Below are 22313 nucleotides of genomic sequence, written 5' to 3' on the forward strand. Positions count from 1 at the left end.
GGGGGGGGGGGGGGGGGGGGGGGGGGGGGGGGGGGGGGGGGGGGGGGGGGGGGGGGGGGGGGGGGGGGGGGGGGGGGGGGGGGGGGGGGGGGGGGGGGGGGGGGGGGGGGGGGGGGGGGGGGGGGGGGGGGGGGGGGGGGGGGTAGTAATTCGTGACTATGATTGTTATGATGAATCTAGAAATATAAGTAAAAGTACATTTTAAAACATTTCTGTAAAGCAAATCAAGTTTGCATACCTTTGCAAGTCATTTTCCAGTTTCCCAGCTCTAGCGCAGAAACTTTCCACGGCCTCCACTATGTACTTATCATCAGTACATTTTACGGTTTCATGTTCTTCGGACGTTCTGAAAGTTACACACAGAAAAATGTTACAAATGCTGCACCGAAACAAATTAAAGCTTCCATGTAATTTACACACTTTGAGCTGATTTATCGGAAGCAATAAGGTGAAAAGGAATAAGATTATACTCTGTTTCTAAATAGAAATAAGAGCAGAGAAAATGTTTCTTAAACCAATGCAAAAAAATTACTTGATGTCCCTCTACTGTCACAACACATGGAAAAAAAATCAAAACTCAAACGGTTGCTAGCAACAAGTATGGAAAGGACTCATACACATTTCTGTTATCAAGAGAGACGCACCGATCATTTCTTTGACCACTCATCAGGCTGCACGTATCCCCTAATGATGATCTTAAGACAAAGTACATCGTACTATCATAGAAAGAAGAGGCATCCGCTGAAAGGATGAATGATGGTGCAGGATAAACTAACTGCTGCAACAGCTGTGTTGTCATGATAAGCCTTCTCTTTGATCGAAACATCACGTGTCCATCTTCAACCATCCCAACTTCATTTACCAACTGAAATTTAATGCAGGAAACAATAGGTTAGCAACTTCACATTTAAAAATTTAAAACAAAGTTTTTTTTATCATGGGAGTACCTTTTCTGTCAGCCGGTTTGTGGCTTGCGCCCATTCTTGTTCTGCCACACTGCAAACAACACATTCTAAACATTAACAACAGTATCACGAACACATGGTATAAAGTAAAATAAAGGTTAACTGTAAAAAGAGGATATCATTTTAACTCGAAGTTAAGATTTTTTTTATTAAAGAAATACGCTCTTTACAATGACAGTTAACTACCTGCTATTCAAAATCCTCCGAGAGCCTTGGACTTCTAAATGACAAGGTTGAAGCTCAGAGGAGTCAAGTTTACGCTTTTTACTCACAATGGCCGCAGTTTTATCAGTGAGAGTAGATGGCAGTCCATACGGGCCTGTCAGGTCAGATGCCACCATGGTTGTAGCAGCAGTTGACCAAACCCTACCACTCTGATTAACATCTGTAGAATCTATTCCATCCAGGGATGACTGTTTCATTAGATTTTCCGAAGGGTTCAAGAGAGAGAAGTGCCCACCAGGATGCTTTGCGAGCAGCTCGTTGTACATTGAAGGCATCTGCCCATTTCTGAACTTAAACCAGGAAGATACTGGCAGAGGATTGATCTGAGAATTTTCTTCATTATTACCTTCCATATTTTTTCTATCAAATTCATTCGCAGGGTCACTTCGGCCATCTGAAGTAAAACCTCTTGAACATGTATTTGGTGGATTCTCAGACAAAGGCTTCACTTGATAATCTTCTCTTGCTCCTCCAGCCAACAAGTTTAGCATTTTTCTATTTTCAGACAGCATGTAGTTTTTCTCCGATGTAAAAGCTTGTCCATGCTTTGGGTCTTCTCTAGTTGAATTTTCTTTTGACATTGTAGTTACCAGCCGAGCAACTTGAACTCCCTTTGGCTCAGTCTCCACATTCTTCATCGGTTTAACTTTTTCTAACGAGTATTGTTGACAAACAACGTGAGGCAATTTAGAAAAGTTGTCGAATAGAGGATCTCTTTCAGAGGTGGTTAATCCAATGTTTTCCTCAATTTGCACTCTATTAAAATCTTGCTGATGTGGATGAACCGGTAATAAGCCAGACGGGAAAGCATTTGTATTATTATTCTTCCTTGCCAACCCATCTGCCAGTAAAGTCATCTGCCTATACACATCAGATTTAGTTCTCTGCTCTGGTATCTCATCCTTAAAGCCATAATCCAGTGAATTTGTAGGAATCATGTCAGATTCCAATAATTGGAGTCCCAATTTTTGGGAAGTTTGATCGTTGAATCCCAGTGGAGTCAATGAAGTACCCTCAAGAGTATTGTTTAATGAACCAAACTTATTAGCTTCTGCCGATGCATTGTTTTGCTGACTTGTGTTATTTACCCAAAGATTTTGCTGCCTTGCCAACAATCCACCCTGTTGGCCTATTCTTGACATAGATAGAGGCTGAGAGATAGGATGGGCCTCAAAAATTGGATACTGTTTTCCACTCATATTGCTGTTGGTGTGTCCAGATGTATCTTGAGAGGAAGACCGGCCAAATTGTGGATATCTCGAAGCAGCACCTGGCAATGAAGCCTGTGCAGACAAACTTGCTGCAGGTGCACCAGAGGCAAATTTCCCTTGATTTTCATCTGTTACATAATGAGCCGGCAGGAATAATGAAGTAGCAGCTTCTGCCTCTTCCAAACAATGTGGCTTCTCATCCCAATGCACATTTTGCAATGACTCATTTGACGGATGCATAGACTGAACAAAAGATGAGGGAGCTAACGGAGTCTGATTTTTCTGTACATAACCAGAATTTACTGGTCTTGGATCCAGATTGCTTGAAAATTGAGGTAACCCTTGAGGTGAAGAGATTTGATTAGAATATGATAGCTGTTGCGATGGATGAAGCAATCTCCCAGAAAAAGCTTGAGATGTGAACTGATTGTGATGCTGAGAAATAGACGGATTTGGAAATACTCCATCGGCCATCATAGATAAGGGACTAGAGCCAACGGAACTATAATGGGGGGTGGCACTATTTTCCTTAGACTGGTCAACATTTTGAAGATGCCCATGCACATTTTCACTGCAGAAGTTCATGGATAAAAAGTTAATGAGACCAAATATATAATTGAACGATTGTACGAGAGAAGTTTATCAATAACAATAATGAAGATGTGACTACCATGTTTGGTTGTATAAATTTTGGCCATTTGAGCCGGTTGATTGGCAGAAGTTGGTAGATGTATCCAGATTGCCCCTAGGAGTACCATCTGACGATTTTAAATTCCTCTTAAAACCAGTTAAGTGCTCCTGAGAAGATAAATAATTACATGCAACATTTGGAAGATTACATCTAAAATAATTGAAATACTCATTGGACTAACAAATCACCTTCTTCAAGTTCATAGCGTTCAAAGAAGCATCAAAAAGATATGACTGTTGAAAATGCCCCTGCCCTCGAGAACTTAATTCGTTCAAGATGTACTGGTCTCGACAGTTATCTTTCAGCTGAAATTTCTCAATAAACGAGCCACCTGCTTTATCAAAAGACTTTTGTAGAACAATAGCATCATCACTTATCTGACTTTTCTTTTTTCTCATGATGTCATTTTCATCCTTGTTCAAAGAAATGTTAACAAGCTTCATATTTTCAAGGTGCCTAAAATCACTATAGTCCCTTTGGTTTTGTGCAACTTCGTCGACTCGACCTGCAAAAATCACATGAACAATAATTAATCGATGTAATTATATTTCAATAAAACACTAGTAATGAATAATCCTACCTTGTGCATTTCCATGTGGTTGATTAATATTATCATGAGAAGTTGTTATCTGCTGAGGAGGTCTGTCATATTCAGCCTGCTCATAAATCTGACTTGCAAAGCTATTGTTTAAGTGCTCAAGAGGTTGAACATGTTGAGATTGGTCACCAAGTCGTTTTTGTGCACTCTTAATATCTAGCCATTCATCAGTGCTTTCAGAAGGATGCTGATTTAGTTCATGAGAGTCTTCCGGACAACGATGCTCTGTATGCTCAAGAGAGGGTTGGTTGCCTGATTGCTGAAATCCAGGAAAACTAGAACTCATACCAGAATCATTGAAGTTTGCATATGGCCTTGAACTTAAAGAAGATGCACTGTGCATGCTGTTCTCGTACCAAGCCGATTGCTCCTTTTTGCTATCCACTATGTTCGAATGCTGATTTTCAGTTGACAGTTCTGTATTCTGAAAAGTCAATCCACTCCATTCCTCCTGTATCCCAGTATCACTACTAGAAGCCTCTGCTACAGCTGATTGCATGAGAGCACTCCAGCTCCCACTCTGAATAGAAGGAAATGCATTTGAACAATCCGACTGTACTAGGTTAGTTTCAAAACTTTCATTATTGACATTTGTACATTTTCCCAAAGAACTGTCCCACATATTATGATCCATATTATATAAGAAATTTTGTTCAATCGGATCCAGGGGAACAAAATACTGAGATACATCCAGTTGGGTGACTTTTTGCTGGGTGGCGCCAAGCCAACCAGCTCCATCTTGCCCCTCTTGAAATTCAGGAAACGATCCATTTGTTTGCAAAGAATTCTTTAGCTGGATGTTACCTGATCTCATTCCAGCATCCAAACCTTGAACTGGAGTTTGGTCAAATAGACTTTTCGCTTGAAAGCCTTGTTTGGATCTACCCATTTGGGTCAAGGGAAAATGTTCTGCATTAACAGTATTTATATTACTAATAGAGGAGTCACTGAAGGCTACAGGCTGTATAGTAGGCACCATGCAATGACCAGGAGCCTTATTCATCAAATTACAAGGATCATGATCTATTCCCTGGAGCTGAGAATATTGACCCATGCGACCCCGTCCACTGGAAATAGGAGTTCTATAATTAGATTCATCAAGCTGCTGCGGAACCAACAATGTTGAATGCAAGGATGGACCTTTCTCCTGAGAAAACATTAGTTGATTATATACTCCTTGCGCTGCAGAAGATGCACCTAGATGTGCCCTATTCATGAGCATTTCCGATGAATCAGAGACAGATGTTCCATTAATATAGGACGGATATTGACCCCCTGTAGACTGTCTAGCAAAAGCAGAGATCTGATTTTGAGAACCCTGCTGCCTTGCATCATCAAATTGCTGAAGTTGCTGCTGCCTATGAATATCTTGCATCTGCTTGAACATCATTTGCTGCTGCAGTAACTGCATGTCACTATATGTAGACTGTTGCATTGGTTGGAGTTGTGAAGTATCTAGCTGTTGTTGACCCCTCACAAACTGTTGCGATCCTCCAAGAAAGTTGAAGTCAGTTGACACTTCAGTAATTTCAGATCTCTCAGAATTAGTAGTCAGGGTTGGACTGTCTACTGGTGCATATTCTTGATGTGATTTTAGAACAGATAAGCCTCTCAGCATCAAGAAATGTGGATCATAGACAGTATTTTCACCCAAGAATGCTTGCTGGGAGTGCTCTGTTTGAAAATTTTGCCCTCCAAACATATAGCCATTTGCATCCGGTGGTTGGCTTTCCAAGGTATCACTGCAAAAACCAGGTCTTGAAGCCAGTGGTGCAAAGTTTCTGCCTAACGACACAGCGAAATCTTTTCTCTGGTATCCTCCCACAGAATCTGCAAATCAAAACCTTTTGTGGTCAAAGAAACCACGTATGGTTGTTTCAAATATGCTAATGTCACCTGGCATCTATAATAGATCGCGAAGGAGCAACGACAAGAAAGATTTATGCAATTTGAACTATCAAGATCAAGGTAGAAAACATTGGTGTACCTTGTAGAGTAATGTTACAGTTTTTTCGCATCGAAACTTGGATGATCACATGCGGTTTTCTAACATAATGATCTCAAATAAACATAAACAGATCGCCATTCAAGCCGGTGCTATCTAATTTTTATTATCCAGAGTCCAGTTACTGTCTTCTACTTCAATACCATGAATGCATAAAGCTACAGCCACCAAATGCATCGCAGTCCTAACACCAAACAAGTAGAGAAAAATTCATTATAAGATTACAATAAAATAATCATACATGTAAGAAACTTGACCCGGACATGATGGAAGGTTAAATTCCATTTGAGCAGCGTCCTGAACCATTTCAAGTCGCAGAAAATCCAAAATGAGATAGAACAAGCAACGACGTAGTGAAAATTGCATATGAACAGCACAAAGTTAACAGAACTCCATAGTTTTAACCAAAAAATAAAAATAAGCTAACATGAAGAAGACCACTTGCAGAGAGAACAAAACACGAATTGCCAAGAATTCCGATGAACTATAAACTAACCAGACAAATCCAAATTGTTTTGAAACAAAGACCCGGAAATTAAGCTCAGAACCCTAAAATCGCTGCGTATCTCTCCTAACGAACATCCTAAACCCCCAATAAGTCAACAGAATCAAAAGCCGCCAACAAAGAAGAACTATTCGTTTGCTGATTTCAAAGAGGAACCACATACTGTTCACAATTAGCAACGAAGTAGGAAACAAGACGAGGAGGAAAAAATCAGAATTAAACAAAAACCCACAAGGTTAAGGAGCTAAGGAGCACAGTGGCAAGCTGGAAGGCGTGATCTGAGCAACAGAATTATGAATTCTCGAGAGCCAGGAAGCTGTAGTATTGTTGTTCTTGTATGAGTGTTGTAATTGCAGAATTGAAGGCCCTGTACTTTCTCGCCTCTCTCTCTTTCCACGCTTTGAGATGAAATTGCAATTCTTCTTCTAGCTTCGAAATCAACAACTGTTTCAAATGTCCCGAACTCTCTCTTTCTCTCCAATTCCTCTCTGTATCTCTGAGCTTTTTCTCACTGAAAATTCGCGCGCTCTCTCTCTAAAAATCTCGCTTAAAAGTGGTGCAGAAAGAGTGAGAAACTGGACTCTTCAGACATCAGAGCCGAAGATAAAGCGATGAATACAGTGAATAAGGAATTAAATAATGCTTAATTAGCATTATGTTTTCAGTAAATTCGGGTGGAAAGCGTAGCTACGGGTTCGAATCTAGCCTCGGACACCCGGAACCAGCTTAGGGCGTGCTCAAGTTTCGCCTTAGATCATAGCCGTTGATTTTTATGATTTGTACATCACGGTCAATCAAGTCAACACAAGCAACCTTTTCCTTCTTTTTTTTTCCGTTTAAAAATACAACACATTTCTACAATAATCTAGATTTAATCCTATGGTTTTTAAATTAATTATTTTTTTAATATTTCAATATCGCGATCAACCAATTAATTTAGTAGATACTAAAATAACTTATTGAGCGTAATTTTAAAATATATTTTCAACTTAAAAAATTAATTTAGTAGATACTAAAATAACTTATTGAGCGTAATTTTAAAATATATTTTCAACTTAAAAAAATTAAAAATTTAAATTCTCAATTTAAATAATAATAATGACGTTGAAACTAAATTTTAAATTTCAAATAAGAATATATAAAGTATATGATAAAAAATTTCTTCAATCCCGATTTATATATATATATATATATATATATATATATATTAGATTAAGATGTTAAAGTGTTATATAAAAAATTTCATTATTTAAAATAAAATTTTATATATTAGAATTCAACTCAGATTAAAAACAATTAGATAAATTTTATTGGATGGGATGAATTTTTTTTCTTTTTTTTTATTTTATTTGCCTGAGTTTTATTCGAATTATTTTTATAATAATCAAATTACCACAATATTGCCAAAATAAATTGATTTTAAATACAAATTAAATGAATATTGATAAAAACAACAATTTTTTATTTATTTCAAGCCTAATTTGGTTTCTGTTGTGGCAATGCAACTTTTTAAAACAAAAAAGAAAATTATAAAGAAAAGAATAGAAAAAAGTGGGGAGAAAAGAGAGAATAAAAGGCAAAAAAAATCATAATATGCCCTATAAAATTTAAAATATATATAGAAATAAATTTAATTTTTATTTTTTTATCTGAAATTTATCAATTTTAATAATATTTTTAAATATACAAAAGAGCTTAAATTTTAATAAAAATATTACAGAAAATCGAACTTAAATTCAGATATTATTTTAAAAAAATAGATATTTTCAAAAATATATATTAAATTTATGTTATGAAATTAAATTTTTTTTTTTTTTTTTTTTTAAGGAAGGGACAAATCAATTTAAAAAGAACTAAAAAGAAAAGGATAGTTAAAAAAGGGAATGGGAGTTATGGTCACTTTCGGTTTCGAACGTGGGAATGGGGGCAGAAAAGTCAAATTGCATGGTTAAAAAGCGAGTTGTCAGTTTTTTATTACCGCCAAGAATCTCCACGTGTCTTTCAAAGGACGGGTATGGCATGAATGTCCTTTTTGCCCTTTCGTTTGTTTCTTTTTTTCACAAAATTACAAATTTGGCCCTACTGTTTTCCGTGATCAATTTTCAATAATTCGGTCTACAAAATTTAACTTTATTAGACTACTTGAATCATCTTAAATTAATTTATACTTCTTTAATAATTTTTTTTTAATTTTATATTAATATCTTATTAAATTACTAATTTATTTCTTGTAGTTCACTGCTCATTTCAATTTATAGATTTACGAGCAATAAACCACTCAATGATTGAGATCTATTAGTGACGAGTGTCTATCATTGATCATGTATGTGTTTATTCATAATAGTCCAAATCGACCGTTAGCATATATTGTCCATTTTGACCCATTACACATCGTTGTTAGTCTCCTGGTTTTAAAACGTGTATTTTAAGGAGAGATTTTCACACATTTATAAGAATGTTTCGTTTCCCTCTCCAATCAATGTGAGATTTCACAATTCATCTCCCTTAGAGGCGCAACATCCTCATTAGTACACCGCTCAATGTCTAGCTCTGATACCATTTGTAAGAGCGTAAGTTCACTCCTAGCAAATATTGTCCGATTTGATCCGTTACACATCGCCATCAATCTCACGATTTTAAAATGCGTCTACTAAGAAGATGTTTCAACACTGTTATAAAAAATGATTCGTTCTCATCTCCAACTTAATTTTATCATATAGCATATTAATAAAATTTAAAAGATATATAGAGTATATCAATCGATTGATCATTGTTACGCTATATCAGTGAAAATAGTAAGTTATTAATAACTAGTTAGTATAAACTATTTTTTAAATTATCAAATAATTCACGTATACTACTAATAAATATATATAATTAATAAACATAGAAATAGTCGTCAATAAGACCATTAATAATTGAAAATTATCACTAATAGATACAATCTAACACAAATTATTTTATCATAAATATAAAAAATTATATTTAATTATAGACATCTATCTAGATGTAAACATAATCTATATTAATTGTATTTAAAAAGTTTTAAAATTTAAATATTTAGTTCGAAGATAAAATTTATTTTGAAATATAAAAGTTATATATAATATATATAAAACGAGTAGGATACGTTAGGGCAGAGACGGAGACAAGTAATATAATTCCATAAGAGACGGTATAGCCAACCAAAAAACTCTTTCATTCTATTGGGTTAGATTAAAATAATCGGTTAAATGAACATCTCTAATAGTTTCGAATTGGGTGAGGGCAGCTCAAATTTGCACTGGCGTTGCATTCGCGCGTTGAAGTAACTGCCATTTCTGCAAGGATTAGTTATCACATAAACCGATCGCAGCAGACACCATTCCGAAATCTTCTCTTCTCCATCTCTTTTCCATCTCTCCTTCTTTTACCAAAACCCTACTGGTTTTTCCTCTCTCCTTCCCTGTTCTTCAACTCCTCGTCTCGTTAACTCCTTGCCATTTCTAGGTTTCGTCTGTTCGTCTTGTTTCAGAAAATGGGGCGTTTTAGATTAAAGCGACTGGGTGCTTCATTGTAGCCGACAATTGGATCCGTCTCGAAGATTATCTGTGAGTTTTGTTGATCATGACGATCATTCATTTTCCTCTGTGCTTTTCGTGTTTGGGCTCGTAGTTTAGACAGGTTAATTGCTTGATTTGCAAAAATGTGGATGTTCGTTCTATATTTGTCTATATTTGCATCTGTTCTAGGTCATGAGTATGAATATATAATTGATTTGTATGGATTCAGTTGAAGAAATTGAAAAGTTTCAATGGATTAAAATGTCGAGAGTTAAATCTCATGTCTGAGTTTCTAGGTTTAGGGTAAAAAATGAATAAGCTGAAGAATGATGATCTTATGATTGATTTAGTTATGTTTCTACCGAATCCTCCATTCATATCTCTGTTTGTGCAGCATCGTAGTAAGGAATACTTGGCAGGATTTTGGTTAATACATTGTGGAGGATATGGATTGTTCAAAGAGCTTTGAGCTATCTAAGGTGCAGTTAGAGATGATCCATAATGAACCAGATGGTTTTATCCATGAACGTAGCCATTCCAATTCTTCCCGTACCTCGGATTTGTCACGAGACTCAGCTGTTAGCAGCATTTTCCAAATTGATTCTCCTCTTCAGCCAAAACTAGATGCTGACTCTACTAGAATCCATAGTTCATCAAGAGGTTCTCCTCAGATTCGATTATCCGGGGTGCTCGAGAACCATGATCCAAACCGAATACCGTTGTCGATCTTCTCTAGTAAACCATCAAGTCCTATGGAATGGAGCACAGCTTCAAATGAATCATTGTTCAGCATTCATGTGGGAAACAACAGCTTCTCAAGGGAGCAGTTCAATTTTTATACCAAGTCTGGAGAATTGACGAATAACACTAATTCACCCCAGAATCTATCCTCCTCGCCTCCTTTTGTTGATCCAGCAAGAGTGGAGAGTAAAACTGAAATCGTGGTGAATGTCTTCCCTGAACAGGCAGCATCAACTGGAGCTCAAATTCCAGCCATCTCGACTCAGAGTGTAACAAATCGTAGAAAAGAAGTCATAATATCTGTGGATGATCATCGAAGCCGCCCGAGCGAATCGAACGACAGCATGAACAGCTCTCGTTCATTTCAGTTCCCTCTGTAAGTAATCCTACATCATAGACATAATGCTTGAAATCTGAAAGCTGAAACTGAGACATTGTGGCTGTGAATTCTGTGCTTTTTGTTTGATCAGATTGGGAGGTGAAGGTGCAACGCCAAAATCAAACAGATCCGTCTCAACAGACTCATGTACACAACAAAAACAACACCAGCCAGGAACGAAATCGACGAAGCTGTCGCTGGAGCATCAATCTGCATCTAATGAAACTACCTCATCGTCTCGGACTATGAATTTCGGTTCGGGTTGGTTTTCCTGCCTCTCTTGGTGTCGATGTCGGTGATGATGACGACAACGACAAATCTACTACTTGTTCTACTCACATCTCGTCCTATTCAGCTCAGAGAAGCTTCAGCTGGAGGTGCTAACTTTACATTATAGCTAATTAGTTCTCTCAAATGGGAAGAACATGGACTGATCCTACAAAGGGGAATCAGTTATCACTGTAATAAACTTTTTTCTTTTTGTTTTGTTTTCAAGATCTTCATCTGAAGCATTCGAATAGTGAAATCTTTGCGATGGTGTTTTTCTAGCTTTGATCAACACGACTACAGTAACTTGTTCATCAAAACGATCAAAACGCTCATTCTGTGAAAGTGAGATTTCACACTGGTTGAAGAGGGGAACGAAACATTTTTTATAAGGGTGTAAAAACCTCCCTCTAATAAATGCGTTTTAAAATTGTGAGACTTAACGGCGATACGTAAAGGGCCAAAGCGGACAATATCTACTAGCGGTAGTCTCGGGTTGTTACAAATGGTACTAAAGCTAGGCATCAAGCGGCGTAGATCCCCAAGGGGGATGGATTGTGAGATCCCACATCGACTGGAGAGGGGAACGAAACGTTCCTTATAAGGCCGTGGAAACCTCTCCCTAGTAGACGCATTTTAAAACTGCAAGACCGATAGTGACACGTAATGGGCTAAAGTAGACAATATCTACTAGTAATGGTCTCGGGCGGTTATAAATGGTATTAGAGCCAGACATTGAGCGATGTGAGTCCCCAAGGGGTGGATATGAGATCCCACATTGATTGGGGAAGGGAACGAAACGAAAATTGTGAGGCTAACGACGATATGTAATAGATTAAAACGGATAATATCTATTAGTAATGGTCTCGAGCTGTTATAGATGTTGAACATTTGCTTAACAAAATCGATTGATTCTTCAGATTTGAGTTTAAATTTTTTGAACCTTTCTCCAATATACACTTTAATCAATAATTATGTCTCAAAAAATTCCGTAACGATTTAGGGAATAAACTTTAATTTAAAACAATTTAATTTATATTTATGGTGATCAAATCTCATAAATTATCTAAATTATTTTTTTTATTAAGAATATATTACATTTAATAACTGAACCCATTTATAAAATTATATCATCATTATTAAACTAAGAAAAAACACATAAACAATAAAGAATTTCAACATATAAAAAAGAAATTAATTTTAGTTATGGAAGATAGAAACTCGTTGAAAAAGTATAATGAATTTCAACATCTAATTTGTCTAAATATTATTAATAAATGGCAATAATTCAATGATTAAATTTAATTAATTTGTGAAATTTTCAATGTTTTTTTTAAAAAAAATAGGGACAGGTGTCAAGTGATGAGAGGGTACATTAAAAAAAAAAACAATTTATAATCTCCAGCCCCATTTGTTGCCTATTTAACTGCTTACCCGGTTCTCTTAAAGTTCCGACTTTCTTCCCTCCCATCTCTCTCGACGTTCTCTGGATCTCAGGGTTTTGCTTGGGTTTTAGATTTCTACCCACTGATTTCCGCAATCCTACTGTACATAATTTAATCAGCCAATTCTGTTATTCTAGCCTCCATTTCTGCGATCTAGGGCTTCGTTCGCGTTCAATTGGGTACTTGATCGCATTCTTTTTCCAGATTTATGACTTGGCAAGTCATTGTTAATTCAATCTCAAATCTATCCGGGAGCCCTTGCAATTAATGGTACATGAGCTGAAGATCCTTTTAGTTTGTTTGAGTTGTGGGTTTTTCTGAACGAATTTTGTTCTTAGTTCCATGTCAGATGGATTAGGGTTTTCTCAGATGCGAAACTTTTGAGCTTCGGATTGCTTTTTTTGTACTTGTGTAATGCTTTGATTTACTCAAATTTGTATTTTCTCTCCGTCTGCGTATGATTTTCTATTTTTAGATTTTCGTTTAAGTCTGATTTACGAGAGCTAGTGAAGTATGTGGGGAATTTCTTGTTCTTAGTTTGATTTTTTTGATCTTTCTCCTTATGAGCGAATTTCAAGGAGGGAAATTAATTTATCGGTGAATGACGTGGAGTTTTGGGTAATTGTGCAGAGTGGTGTTTTTGGTTGTTATCCTTGCGGCAGATAATATGATATGAATGCTTGAATATGAACGATGGAGGTGGGGAGAGTGGAAAAGTGCATGAACGACCAAAGACGAGAAAGAATTTGGGCGGTGAAGACTTCCCACAGGCGCTTGCCAAGATTGCTGTAGCTCAAATATGTGAGAGCGAGGGGTTTCAAACCTTTCAGCAGTCTGCCCTTGAAACACTGGCTGACATTGCGGTTCGGTATGTTCAGAATATAGGAAAGACTGCAAACTTCTGTGCTAATTTTGCTGGCAGAACGGAGTGTAATGTGTTCGATGTAATTCAAGCACTGGAAGATTTGGGGTCAGTCCAAGGATTTGCAGGTGCTTTGGATATTGAACGTTGTCTCGCAAGTTCCAGCACAGTCAAAGAGATCGCTCGTTATGTTGCTCAAGCGGAAGAAATACCATTTGCATACGCAGTTCCCAAATTTCCAGTTGTCAAAGAGAGAAAGCTGAGGCCTACTTTTTTGCAAACTGGGGAAGAAACTCCTGGAAAGCATATACCTTCTTGGTTGCCTGCACTTCCTGATCCCGAAACATACATCGCGTCCCCCACTGTGGAGGAAAAAGTAGTGGAGCCTCAAAAAATTAAAACTGAGCCGGAAAAACAATGTAAGAGCGCAGAAAAGTCGTTATGGAATCTGCAGCAGTGGTTGTTTTGCAATGGATTGGAAGGATCCCGGAGAGAAGGCCCTAGAAATGCAGCTATGACCAAACAAACACAAGAAAGTAACCCATTTCTTGCTCCCCCCCTGCAATTTGGTGAGAAGGAAGTTTCTTCTGTCGTTCTTCCAGATAGGATCTTGAACAATTCAAGTACAGAATATCCTGTCCCTGCCAGGGAGAACTGTCTTGTGGATACCCATGTCTCAGTGCTGGAGACTTTTGCTCCAGCTATTGAATCATTGAAGAACAGTTTGCACGATTCTGAGGAAAAGTTCTCTCTGAACAGGCGATCCACTGTACAGTTCAAGATTGGGACTGGAAAGAAGCCTGAAAGTAGCATGATAGAATTGAAGGCGCTAAACAATGGTGTGAAGAACTCTTCATCCTGGTTTGTAGGGGACGATAAGAAGGATGACAAGAAAAGAAAGGCCGAGAAGATTCTGAAGAACTCAATTGAGAACTCCAATGAGCTATATCAGTTGTAATTAAGTTGCCTGATTAAAATTTGTACACGAAATTTAGGAGACTGGCTGCAGTTTTTCCAGGTTGTGAAAATCACTGACACTGTATTGTGTTGGATATTAGCAAAGATTCAAATTTGTGGAAAGAGAGATTCTAATTTAGCAAATTATTCAGGTATGCTCATGTTTATTATGAATTAATCATCTTCTTCTCTAATGAATTTTTCAATTGGAAACGCATTTTGAGTGGAGGGATATCAAAAGAAAAGGAGGGAGTATGTGATAAAGTATAGTTTAACATGTGTCTTGTATAAGAATCATCTTCTCCACGGAGAGAGAGAGAGAGCGAGAGAGAGAGAGAGAGCGAGAGAGAGAGAGAGAGAGAGAGAGAACCACATCTAATAGTAATTGCGATTTCAAGGGTATTTTTTTGGTTACAGGGATCTCTTGTTCATATTTGTTCTTCTTCGCATATTAGCTATCCCTCCACGGAGTTCCTTCTAATAGAAGAATTGGGGTCTGGATATTTCTCGTTTGTCTCCCTTTGTAATATTAGCTGTGTCATGTGGCGTCCTCTTTCTCACTTTGGTTTTTGCTCATGGAATAAACAGACATCTGAAATTTTGGTTTTGGTTAGGTGTTGGACGATTATGGAGCTTAAATTTTACAAATTCTTTTATTGCTTAAAACTTAACTCTTCCACTCAAGGTCCAACTAAATGTTGGACAAGTAGTCTCTTTCTCTTCAATTTAATTCATCTGTGACTGGAACGTGTTGATGACCTGTGACCACCATGCTAAACAAGACATAATTGTAGTCAAGTATCTCTTTCATGATAATATTTTGGCTTACTGGTTTGTACAGTTACTGTTATATGATATAGTAAGATGCCATACCAACTCGTCTTTCTGATTTCTTGTTTCTACTGTGATTTTGATTATTTGTGTGTACATCTTCATCAGGTAATCGTTTTCTTGCTATTTCCTGCAAGTGTTTGTAATGTAGCACTTGTCCTTAGACTTTGCATGCGTTCAAGAGCTTGTAGAAAATGTTCTCTTAGCTGACCTTGTATGGCCATAATTGAACTCTTACCATGTCTCTCAGTTGCTCTGATCGATATTCGATCATATTCAAGAGGGGGTTGAACGTTCCACTATCTTATAGAATCCGGTGAAATAAGCTGCTATATCTGCCAAATTACGAACTTGAAGGAACAGAATTACAGAAACTGAGATTTTTGTTATGGGGAAAAGTTTAATTCTTTGTCACTTATTTGATCAGTTAAAAGTGGTATGACTTCAAGTCCACTCATGATATATACGTATGGAATGATTATTGAATATAAGTCTCCTGTCGTTGCCAATTATTTGGAAATGTCTTGGAGGATCAGTCTTTTATAAAAAGAAACTTTCTGCCGGTGGTGCACATCAACACCTGTCATATTTCTTGGCATGGGTTTGTCATCTTATACGATCAGAAAATATGCGTTCTGTGCGATGTTATGGTATAAAATTATAAGAAATATTATCATTTTTCTTTCTAGCTTCCAGGACCTGGATGTTTCAAGATGGCCTAATGAAAGTTTCTGCAGTGGTGCACATCAACACCTGTCATATTTCTTGGATGTTTCATGATGGCCTAATGATCCTTGCAGTTTGTCTGGACGGAACTTGAAAACGAGGGTGCTACTTATACCTTTACCTTCATATACAGTAAATATTTGTTTTTAATACAGTTCTAATGCCAGCAACGATCTAAATTCACACACAAGGGTTGCTGGGACTGTACACGAGAAGAAGAAAATTTCCGAAAGATTTATTTCAAATGAACCTAAACCTGTAGAACTAACTAAAGATGCAGACTTTGAAGGGGGAAGTGAGGGATAGACTGCACATTTATTTATCTAAGTTGAAGCGAATTCCCTAGTTTGAAGGAGATCCCCTGTAATGATAGTCGTAGAAGCTTTCATCGTCCATTACAATCTCAGTTATTAAATCTTTGAAGATCTGCCGCTCAACATCCAACACTATGCCAGGTACATTATTTTTGTAATCTCCCCAGTAGTGCGACGGATGCGTCAAATCTTTCCAAATCACGTTTCTTGTAGCATCATCACAACCAGTGAAACTGCTATTTTGGTTGCTATCTTGTAGCTGATCAATCTCTGTGCATACTTCTTTCAATATCTGTTGGCCTCTTGATTCTGTTCCTGAAATGTTACTTCTTGTGGGCCAATGCTCGGAAGAACGTTCAACCACTAGTTTGTCCAAAAGAAGTTCGTTAACAGTGTCAAACACAAGTTTCCTCTGAACTTTATTGCGGGCTTCTGATCTGGAGTTCTGTTTACTGTATGTATCACCATTAAAAGGCCACTTGGCTGCCTCGGATTGCTCCAATGCAAGAAATAAGTTAGGGTTGATCAAGTGTCCTGGTGAATGGAGATGAATTGCGGACAGGCCATGGTCAAGATCTTTGAGGAGACCTGATTCTGATAATATTTGCCAAATATATTTGTGCTGAGAATTCATTTCTTGGCAGGGATGATTCTGGCAATCATTCAAGAGCTCCTCCTCCTCGTAACTGAAATTTACTTGTCGAATGTGCTTCCTCAAGTTGTCAATCTCTGATTTCAAGTTCTTAATCTCAGAGCTGAGGGTTTCTGTGCTTTTCTGTGATTGAACTGGAACCTCTCGGCTAGACTCTGCTTCAGAATTTATGGTCTCGTCATCTATCGCATGAAAATTCAATTCTTGTCATGTTATAGAATGAAACATAATTATTATTGGTCATTATGTCCCTTTACAGGAAAATGCATCCTAGAGTGTGTGGATAAAAACAATACTGAAGTATGAGATCCATACCTTCAAAAGCATAAGATATCTTCTTAACAGGAGATGGTGACTCCTCTTGGTAAAATGAAGAGTCAAGAACAGAGACGGGACTTTGTTGCTCAGAGCTAGTTAATGTTGCTTTGACCTTTGAAACGCTGTTGCTCAACCTCATTTCTGCGTTCTGAGAAAGTAAAATGAAATATGTTAATCAGATAAGCACTCAATCAGACCAGTAAGTTGAAATTTCCACTGCAAGCAAATGAAATTGAAAACACTAACCATTTGTTCGCATCCATCATCATCCTGCAGGACATAGTTTCTTCTGGTGTTGTCAAACTGCTCGTTGTTTTCAATTTTTGTATCGGTGTTTGATGTAACTCTATTGCTCTCGGGCTTCAGAGGGTAAACACTTCCTTGTTGATTCATATCCCCTGGGCATATGCTGCTTTTGCTTGATCTTTTGGTGCTTTTCTGATTCAAAGTGGGAGATTTTTGCTTGGCTTTTATTTCTGTGGAATATGATCCCACTTTTCTGCCGTTAACCCTTTCGATCCTGCATGAATCTGATGATGGGTTGGTGGGGTAAGATTGCTTCTCTATCCCAAACTTTTGATGCAGTCTTGAGCTTGTAACTCTTGGACTGTTTCCCGAGGCTGTTGAGGTTTCTGTGTGAAGACAATGTTGATCCTTGGTCGACTTTGTCGATTTCGAAATTCTTGTGTTGGTATTTTTGTCTGTAAAAGGTTGTGAATGACTGGGAAGGGACCGCAGATGAGTTTGTCGTGAACCAATATCTTTGGTAGACATCATTTTCATCTGGTCATTCCCGCTGCTTGTGTAGTGATCACCCGATGCATCATTGAATGGTGGCATCAAGGGAGAAGAATTGCTGGTTTTTCCCAAGTATTTAGCAGGTTTCATGATGATAATTGAGGATTTATATGGCTTTGAAGAGCCAGAAACCTTGGCTCTGGCAGAAGAAGCCGTGCTGTTGAGTTGTGAATTTCTTGGGCTTGCTGCCCCGGAACTGCGATTCTGATCAACGGTTCCATCCGTGCTAATTTGTGATGCACAGTCCGATGCTTGTTCCTTGTTGTCCGACGTCGCTCGAGATTTTTGCATCTCTTTGAGTATATGTTTTAGAGCTCTGAGATCTTTTCCAGATTTGGTGAATTCAAGCGTTGACAACCTTTTCTCAATTTCTCCATAAACAGAGGAGTTTGGCACATCTGTAGCAAGTTCATGGCTTTCAGTAGTTGGCTCTTTAAAATCTCCTTTTCTATTGAGCTTGCTCTTCTGTGTAGTTTCCACCTTAAGCTTTGCACTTGCATTGGGCTTCAAACCCAAATGATTGTTTCTCAAGCTGGGTGAATATGAATCTCCATGAGAAATTCTTGGGGACCCAGAAACCCGACTTTGTTGTTTGTTCTCATCATCATTCATCCTTGATGATCTTGACAATGAATTTTGTTCATACGTTTGGTAAACATCGATCAATCTTGATGGACTGTTGATGGTTGAAGTTGAATCTGGGAGAGCCTCCAATCCCATTAACCTTGCTATGACCGTCGACGATTGTCTCGAACTCGCCGGTTCTTCGAAATCCCTGTTACCTTTCTGCAAATCCTTAACTAGATCATTTGATCTCGTTCCAGAAACAGAGCGCTTAGCCCAGCTTTCTTTACTGTCCAGTGATAACCTTGGTAATTCCCTTATCTTTATGGTTGATTTCAATGTATCATAAGACTCCCTTCCATCATAAGAGAGCCTCCTATTGAACTTATGTGCTGAATGTGTAGGATTGTCGTTCTCTTCATTGGCACATCGGTTTGCTTCTCGCAACCTCGCAAGAACACGAAATGAATCGTTCGATCCCGAATTCTTTGAATCGTGGTACTCGACCGATCTCACCGGTCTTGGAGAGTCCACATGTTTTAATTTAGGATTCACTGCTTCTCCAGCCACAGTCCTGACTGAAATTCTACAAGCTTCTTTGTTCATATTGTCCTTGACAATATCCCGGAACTCCAAGGATTGGCAGCCCAATTGCTTAGCAGCGGCAGCAGCATTATGTTGGTTCTTCAGAAACTCCCGAATTTTGTTTCCAGGAAAATCGACATGGCTGGGCAACGTTGTTTCGAGGTGAGCTGCTCTGTTGTTAGCATCAAGAGATGAAAAACTTGAAGAACATGAAGTTGTAGAAGAAAACGAGGTTCTGGATGACTCTGTGGAGGCTCTTTGTTTCTCCTTCGTAGTCTTCTTCTGGTTTTTCCCCTGCAATTGAACAAAAACATGTACTTCATAAACAAACAAGCCTACTTCCAAAACTCAACTGAATTGCTTCCGTGCTCAATGCTCACCGGAGTTCTCTCAGAGGCACTTTTTGGCTCCATTTGGTGGCCTTCGTTATGACCTGCCAAAGAAATCCAACAGCAAAAACTTCAAAAAAAAAAAACGACTCTAAAAGACCGTGTTCATTAGAAGAGACATGGTCGAAACAGAATTACAGTAGAAGCAGAAGTATGCACCTGGCGGTGGAAGGAGTTTCTTGCGGTTGCGGCCGGCCATATCCCGGCCGCCGAGGATATAACGCCGGTCAAATATCTGAAAAATGCCATTCATGCAGCCAATTTGCTTATGAAGACTCTGATTGTCATCTGGTAAGGAATAGGTAAGCCTTGCAGACATCTCTTCCTTCACCCTCCTCTGTCTGGACTCCACCTTCTGTTATCTCTCTCTCAGCACTACAATGCTCAAGAGTTAAAATGGTAGAAACAATGGCTGCTTTTTAACAGAGGAAGGAAGCAAAAGGGTTGAAGAAACAGAGGCCACCAAACAAGGCTCTAAGCAGTAGTAGCAGTAGCAGCAGTAGTAGAAGTAGTAGCCCCCACCTTATTCGAAGAACTACAAGTCCAAAACTTGAGGGAATGAGAAGGGTAGTAAGATATGGATTGTTTTAGGTTTGTTCACAGAACACGAAAAGACGAGTGGTTTATCCTCTAGCTCTGTTCTCTCTGTCTGTGTGTGTATGTGTGTTTGGTTGTGGGTTTAAATGGAAGAAAAACCAAAACCCAATGCCGAGAAGCCAGTTAAAGAGAGAATGATGCTCTGGTGACAGCTTTTTTTGTCTACTCCATTACGTAAAAGATAGAACAAAAATGAACAGAGTGTGAGGAAGAAGGGGAATTTCTAGAGAGAATTCCAAATCAGATTAAGCTAAAGCTAATCTAAGTATGTATGGATGGATGGATGATGTGGGTCAGATCTGAAATGGATTTTTATTTTCATTTTTTGGGGTTTCCACACAGTTTTGATGTGGCGGAGAAGATAATGGATGGAGGCCTGTGGGTCAGCCAGCAGCAGAGGTACCCCTCTCTCTCCCTCTCTTTCTCTCTACTTGAGAGGAGAGCATGTGGTGTCTGTCAGAAAAGTGGAACAAAATTTAAGAAAGTGGGATTTTTATTTCTACAAAAGTATTGCCAACAAACAAAAAAGAAAGAAAGAAAAGAAAAAGCTTTGCTTCACCTCTAATCTCTCCCCCTAACTTCCCTTCCTATTCAACCGTTGCCATTCCACGTTTCTGAAGAATCAAACCAAAACAAAAAGAAATTTGGTTCGTTTAATTTAGGTTGCCTTCTATGTCACTTGATCTTGTTAGGTAGGAATCATTGTCTAAGCTCTTCGTTTTTAGTTTCTTCGGAAGACTTCATACCAATAGTCCTCAATCATCATCCTCTAGAACAACATACCATGGAGTCTCTCTTAATACCTACGGAGTTCTCGAACAAACTCCCTTTAGTCGATGCTCGACTCCTTCTCTAGAGCCCTCAAACAGAGTACAAGTACACCATTTGTTCGATACTTGAGTCACTTTTAACTACACCCTCGAATCTCACAACTTCTTTGTTTAACATTTGAGAATTTTATTGATATAGATAAGTTAAGAGTATAACTGTGATACTATGTTAGGAATCACAAACTTCCACAATGGTATGATATTATCTGCTTTGAACGCGAACTTTCATGTCTTTACTTTTGGCTTTCCGTCCTAACCATACTCGACAGATATGCGAGTGTATACTGTAAAAGGGGTTTTTGATTTTTGAGTGTTAGGTTGTTTACTGAAGTCTTGAAAGCCAAGCAAGTTAGTATTCTGTTATCCAACCCCTCTTTCTGGTCGGTAAAACCATGTTCATCTTAAACACACACCTTATGGATCCATCATTATTATTATCAAATTTGTATTCCTTTCTCACACTTCTTTTTAGGAATCATCATTCAATTTCAAAGTAACAAAATAATAATAATATTAATAATAAATACGATAGCTAACGAAAAATTTTATAATAATTCTTTTTAATGTCGGATACTCTTAAAAAGTTTAAAAGTTCGAAACTTTTCATAACGTTATAGTATTTTATTTTATTAAATCTATAATATGTTTATTATACCTTAAACTTATATTACATTTTTTAATGGTATAATATATTACGGGAATCTTTTTCTTCCGCTATATTTTGTTATAGCTTTACTCGTGACTATAAAATGTATGATTCTTTACGATACCCTTTTATTATGATGCATTTAGAAGACAGGCAAAAAGGAAAAAGGAAAAAGGGAAGAGAATTTGATGATAAACAAAGAAATTGAAGCAAAGATAGAAGTAAATCCATGTGCATTCACTCAAAGGCTTCATTGAAGCAAAAACAACTCTACCAACCCAAGTTTACATTCATCAACACAATCCACCTAATCTTTCCAACAACTAAAGCATAAACAAACAAACAAACTCCCTGAACTAATACTTTAATTCAAATCCAACACGATCCAATTTAAACATAACTCAGCTGATTAAGACATATGTTATCGGAAAAGAAAGTAGTTACACCAACATTTATGTTAGAACAGGTGATGTTCATTTAGTTCACGGAATGAACAATAAGAGAAGGACTAAGGAGAGATTTCTCGTTGTTAACTAAACCGGGTATAGGGACAAAACTAAGACCTGCAAATCCAATCCTAACAAAATTTTTGTGAAGAATCTCTGTCTTGATCTATGCAAAAGTAAATAGAAAATTCCTTTGTAGATAGAGATTGAAGACGAGATGAAAA

At 37.8% G+C, this 22313-nt stretch overlaps 4 protein-coding genes across 6 annotated transcripts in view; 2 read left to right on the forward strand and 2 right to left on the reverse strand.

Moving 5' to 3' along the window:
- LOC111458567 overlaps nt 1-6808 on the reverse strand; it is an 8031-nt gene extending 1223 nt beyond the window's left edge. Inside the window, exons 1-9 of one of the 2 annotated variants that reach the window (XM_023101314.1) lie at nt 6433-6808; nt 5678-5879; nt 3673-5520; nt 3281-3597; nt 3072-3199; nt 1152-2972; nt 948-996; nt 618-865; nt 239-346 (exon numbers count right to left, since the gene is read on the reverse strand). In XM_023101314.1, coding sequence (XP_022957082.1) covers nt 239-346; nt 618-865; nt 948-996; nt 1152-2972; nt 3072-3199; nt 3281-3597; nt 3673-5520; nt 5678-5708 — 4550 coding nt within the window. In that variant the 5' untranslated portion in view covers nt 5709-5879; nt 6433-6808. The remainder of the gene's footprint in view (nt 1-238; nt 347-617; nt 866-947; nt 997-1151; nt 2973-3071; nt 3200-3280; nt 3598-3672; nt 5521-5677; nt 5880-6432) is intronic. The other variant, XM_023101323.1, reaches the window with a different exon arrangement.
- Nucleotides 6809-9503: 2695 nt separating this feature from the next.
- LOC111462894 lies at nt 9504-11357 on the forward strand. Of its 2 annotated transcripts, XM_023106701.1 has the most exons (3): nt 9504-9790; nt 10137-10859; nt 10954-11357. In XM_023106701.1, exons 2-3 carry the CDS (start codon nt 10189-10191, stop codon nt 11159-11161), a joined length of 879 nt encoding a protein of 292 aa, XP_022962469.1. In that variant the 5' UTR covers nt 9504-9790; nt 10137-10188; the 3' UTR covers nt 11162-11357. The 2 variants fall into 2 exon arrangements, with proteins under 2 accessions (XP_022962469.1, XP_022962478.1); XM_023106710.1 differs by having other exon boundaries at nt 9504-10859.
- A 1206-nt stretch (nt 11358-12563) lies between these two features.
- LOC111429744 (transcription initiation factor TFIID subunit 8-like) lies at nt 12564-14587 on the forward strand. Its single transcript, XM_023065726.1, has 2 exons — nt 12564-12844; nt 13205-14587. Exon 2 carries the CDS (start codon nt 13261-13263, stop codon nt 14392-14394), a length of 1134 nt encoding a protein of 377 aa, XP_022921494.1. The 5' UTR covers nt 12564-12844; nt 13205-13260; the 3' UTR covers nt 14395-14587.
- Nucleotides 14588-16040: 1453 nt separating this feature from the next.
- Nucleotides 16041-20384, reverse strand: LOC111429693 (protein LONGIFOLIA 2-like). The gene is made up of 5 exons (XM_023065636.1): nt 19730-20384; nt 19562-19614; nt 17481-19475; nt 17232-17382; nt 16041-17098 (listed from the first exon to the last, which is right to left on the reverse strand). The coding sequence occupies exons 1-5, from the start codon at nt 19887-19889 to the stop codon at nt 16293-16295; spliced, it is 3165 nt and encodes a 1054-aa protein (XP_022921404.1). The 5' UTR covers nt 19890-20384; the 3' UTR covers nt 16041-16292.
- Nucleotides 20385-22313: the final 1929 nt, after the last annotated feature.

This window comes from Cucurbita moschata, unplaced genomic scaffold (assembly GCF_002738365.1).
Source record: "Cucurbita moschata cultivar Rifu unplaced genomic scaffold, Cmos_1.0 Cmo_Scf00002, whole genome shotgun sequence".
Lineage (NCBI taxonomy): Eukaryota > Viridiplantae > Streptophyta > Magnoliopsida > Cucurbitales > Cucurbitaceae > Cucurbita > Cucurbita moschata.

What these genes read in the sequence shown, in the direction of transcription:
- LOC111462894 (XM_023106710.1), top strand. Translation starts at nt 10,189, where the DNA reads ATGGATTGTTCAAAGAGCTTTGAGCTATCTAAGGTGCAGTTAGAGATG. An exon ending in CGTTCATTTCAGTTCCCTCT is followed by an intron (nt 10,860 to 10,953) that starts GTAAGTAATCCT and finishes TTGTTTGATCAG; the next exon opens with ATTGGGAGGTGAAGGTGCAA.
- LOC111429744 (XM_023065726.1), top strand. Translation starts at nt 13,261, where the DNA reads ATGAACGATGGAGGTGGGGAGAGTGGAAAAGTGCATGAACGACCAAAG.
- LOC111429693 (XM_023065636.1), bottom strand. Translation starts at nt 19,889, where the DNA reads ATGTCTGCAAGGCTTACCTATTCCTTACCAGATGACAATCAGAGTCTT. An exon ending in GAAACTCCTTCCACCGCCAG is followed by an intron (nt 19,615 to 19,729) that starts GTGCATACTTCT and finishes TTTCTTTGGCAG; the next exon opens with GTCATAACGAAGGCCACCAA. An exon ending in GTGCCTCTGAGAGAACTCCG is followed by an intron (nt 19,476 to 19,561) that starts GTGAGCATTGAG and finishes GTTCAATTGCAG; the next exon opens with GGGAAAAACCAGAAGAAGAC.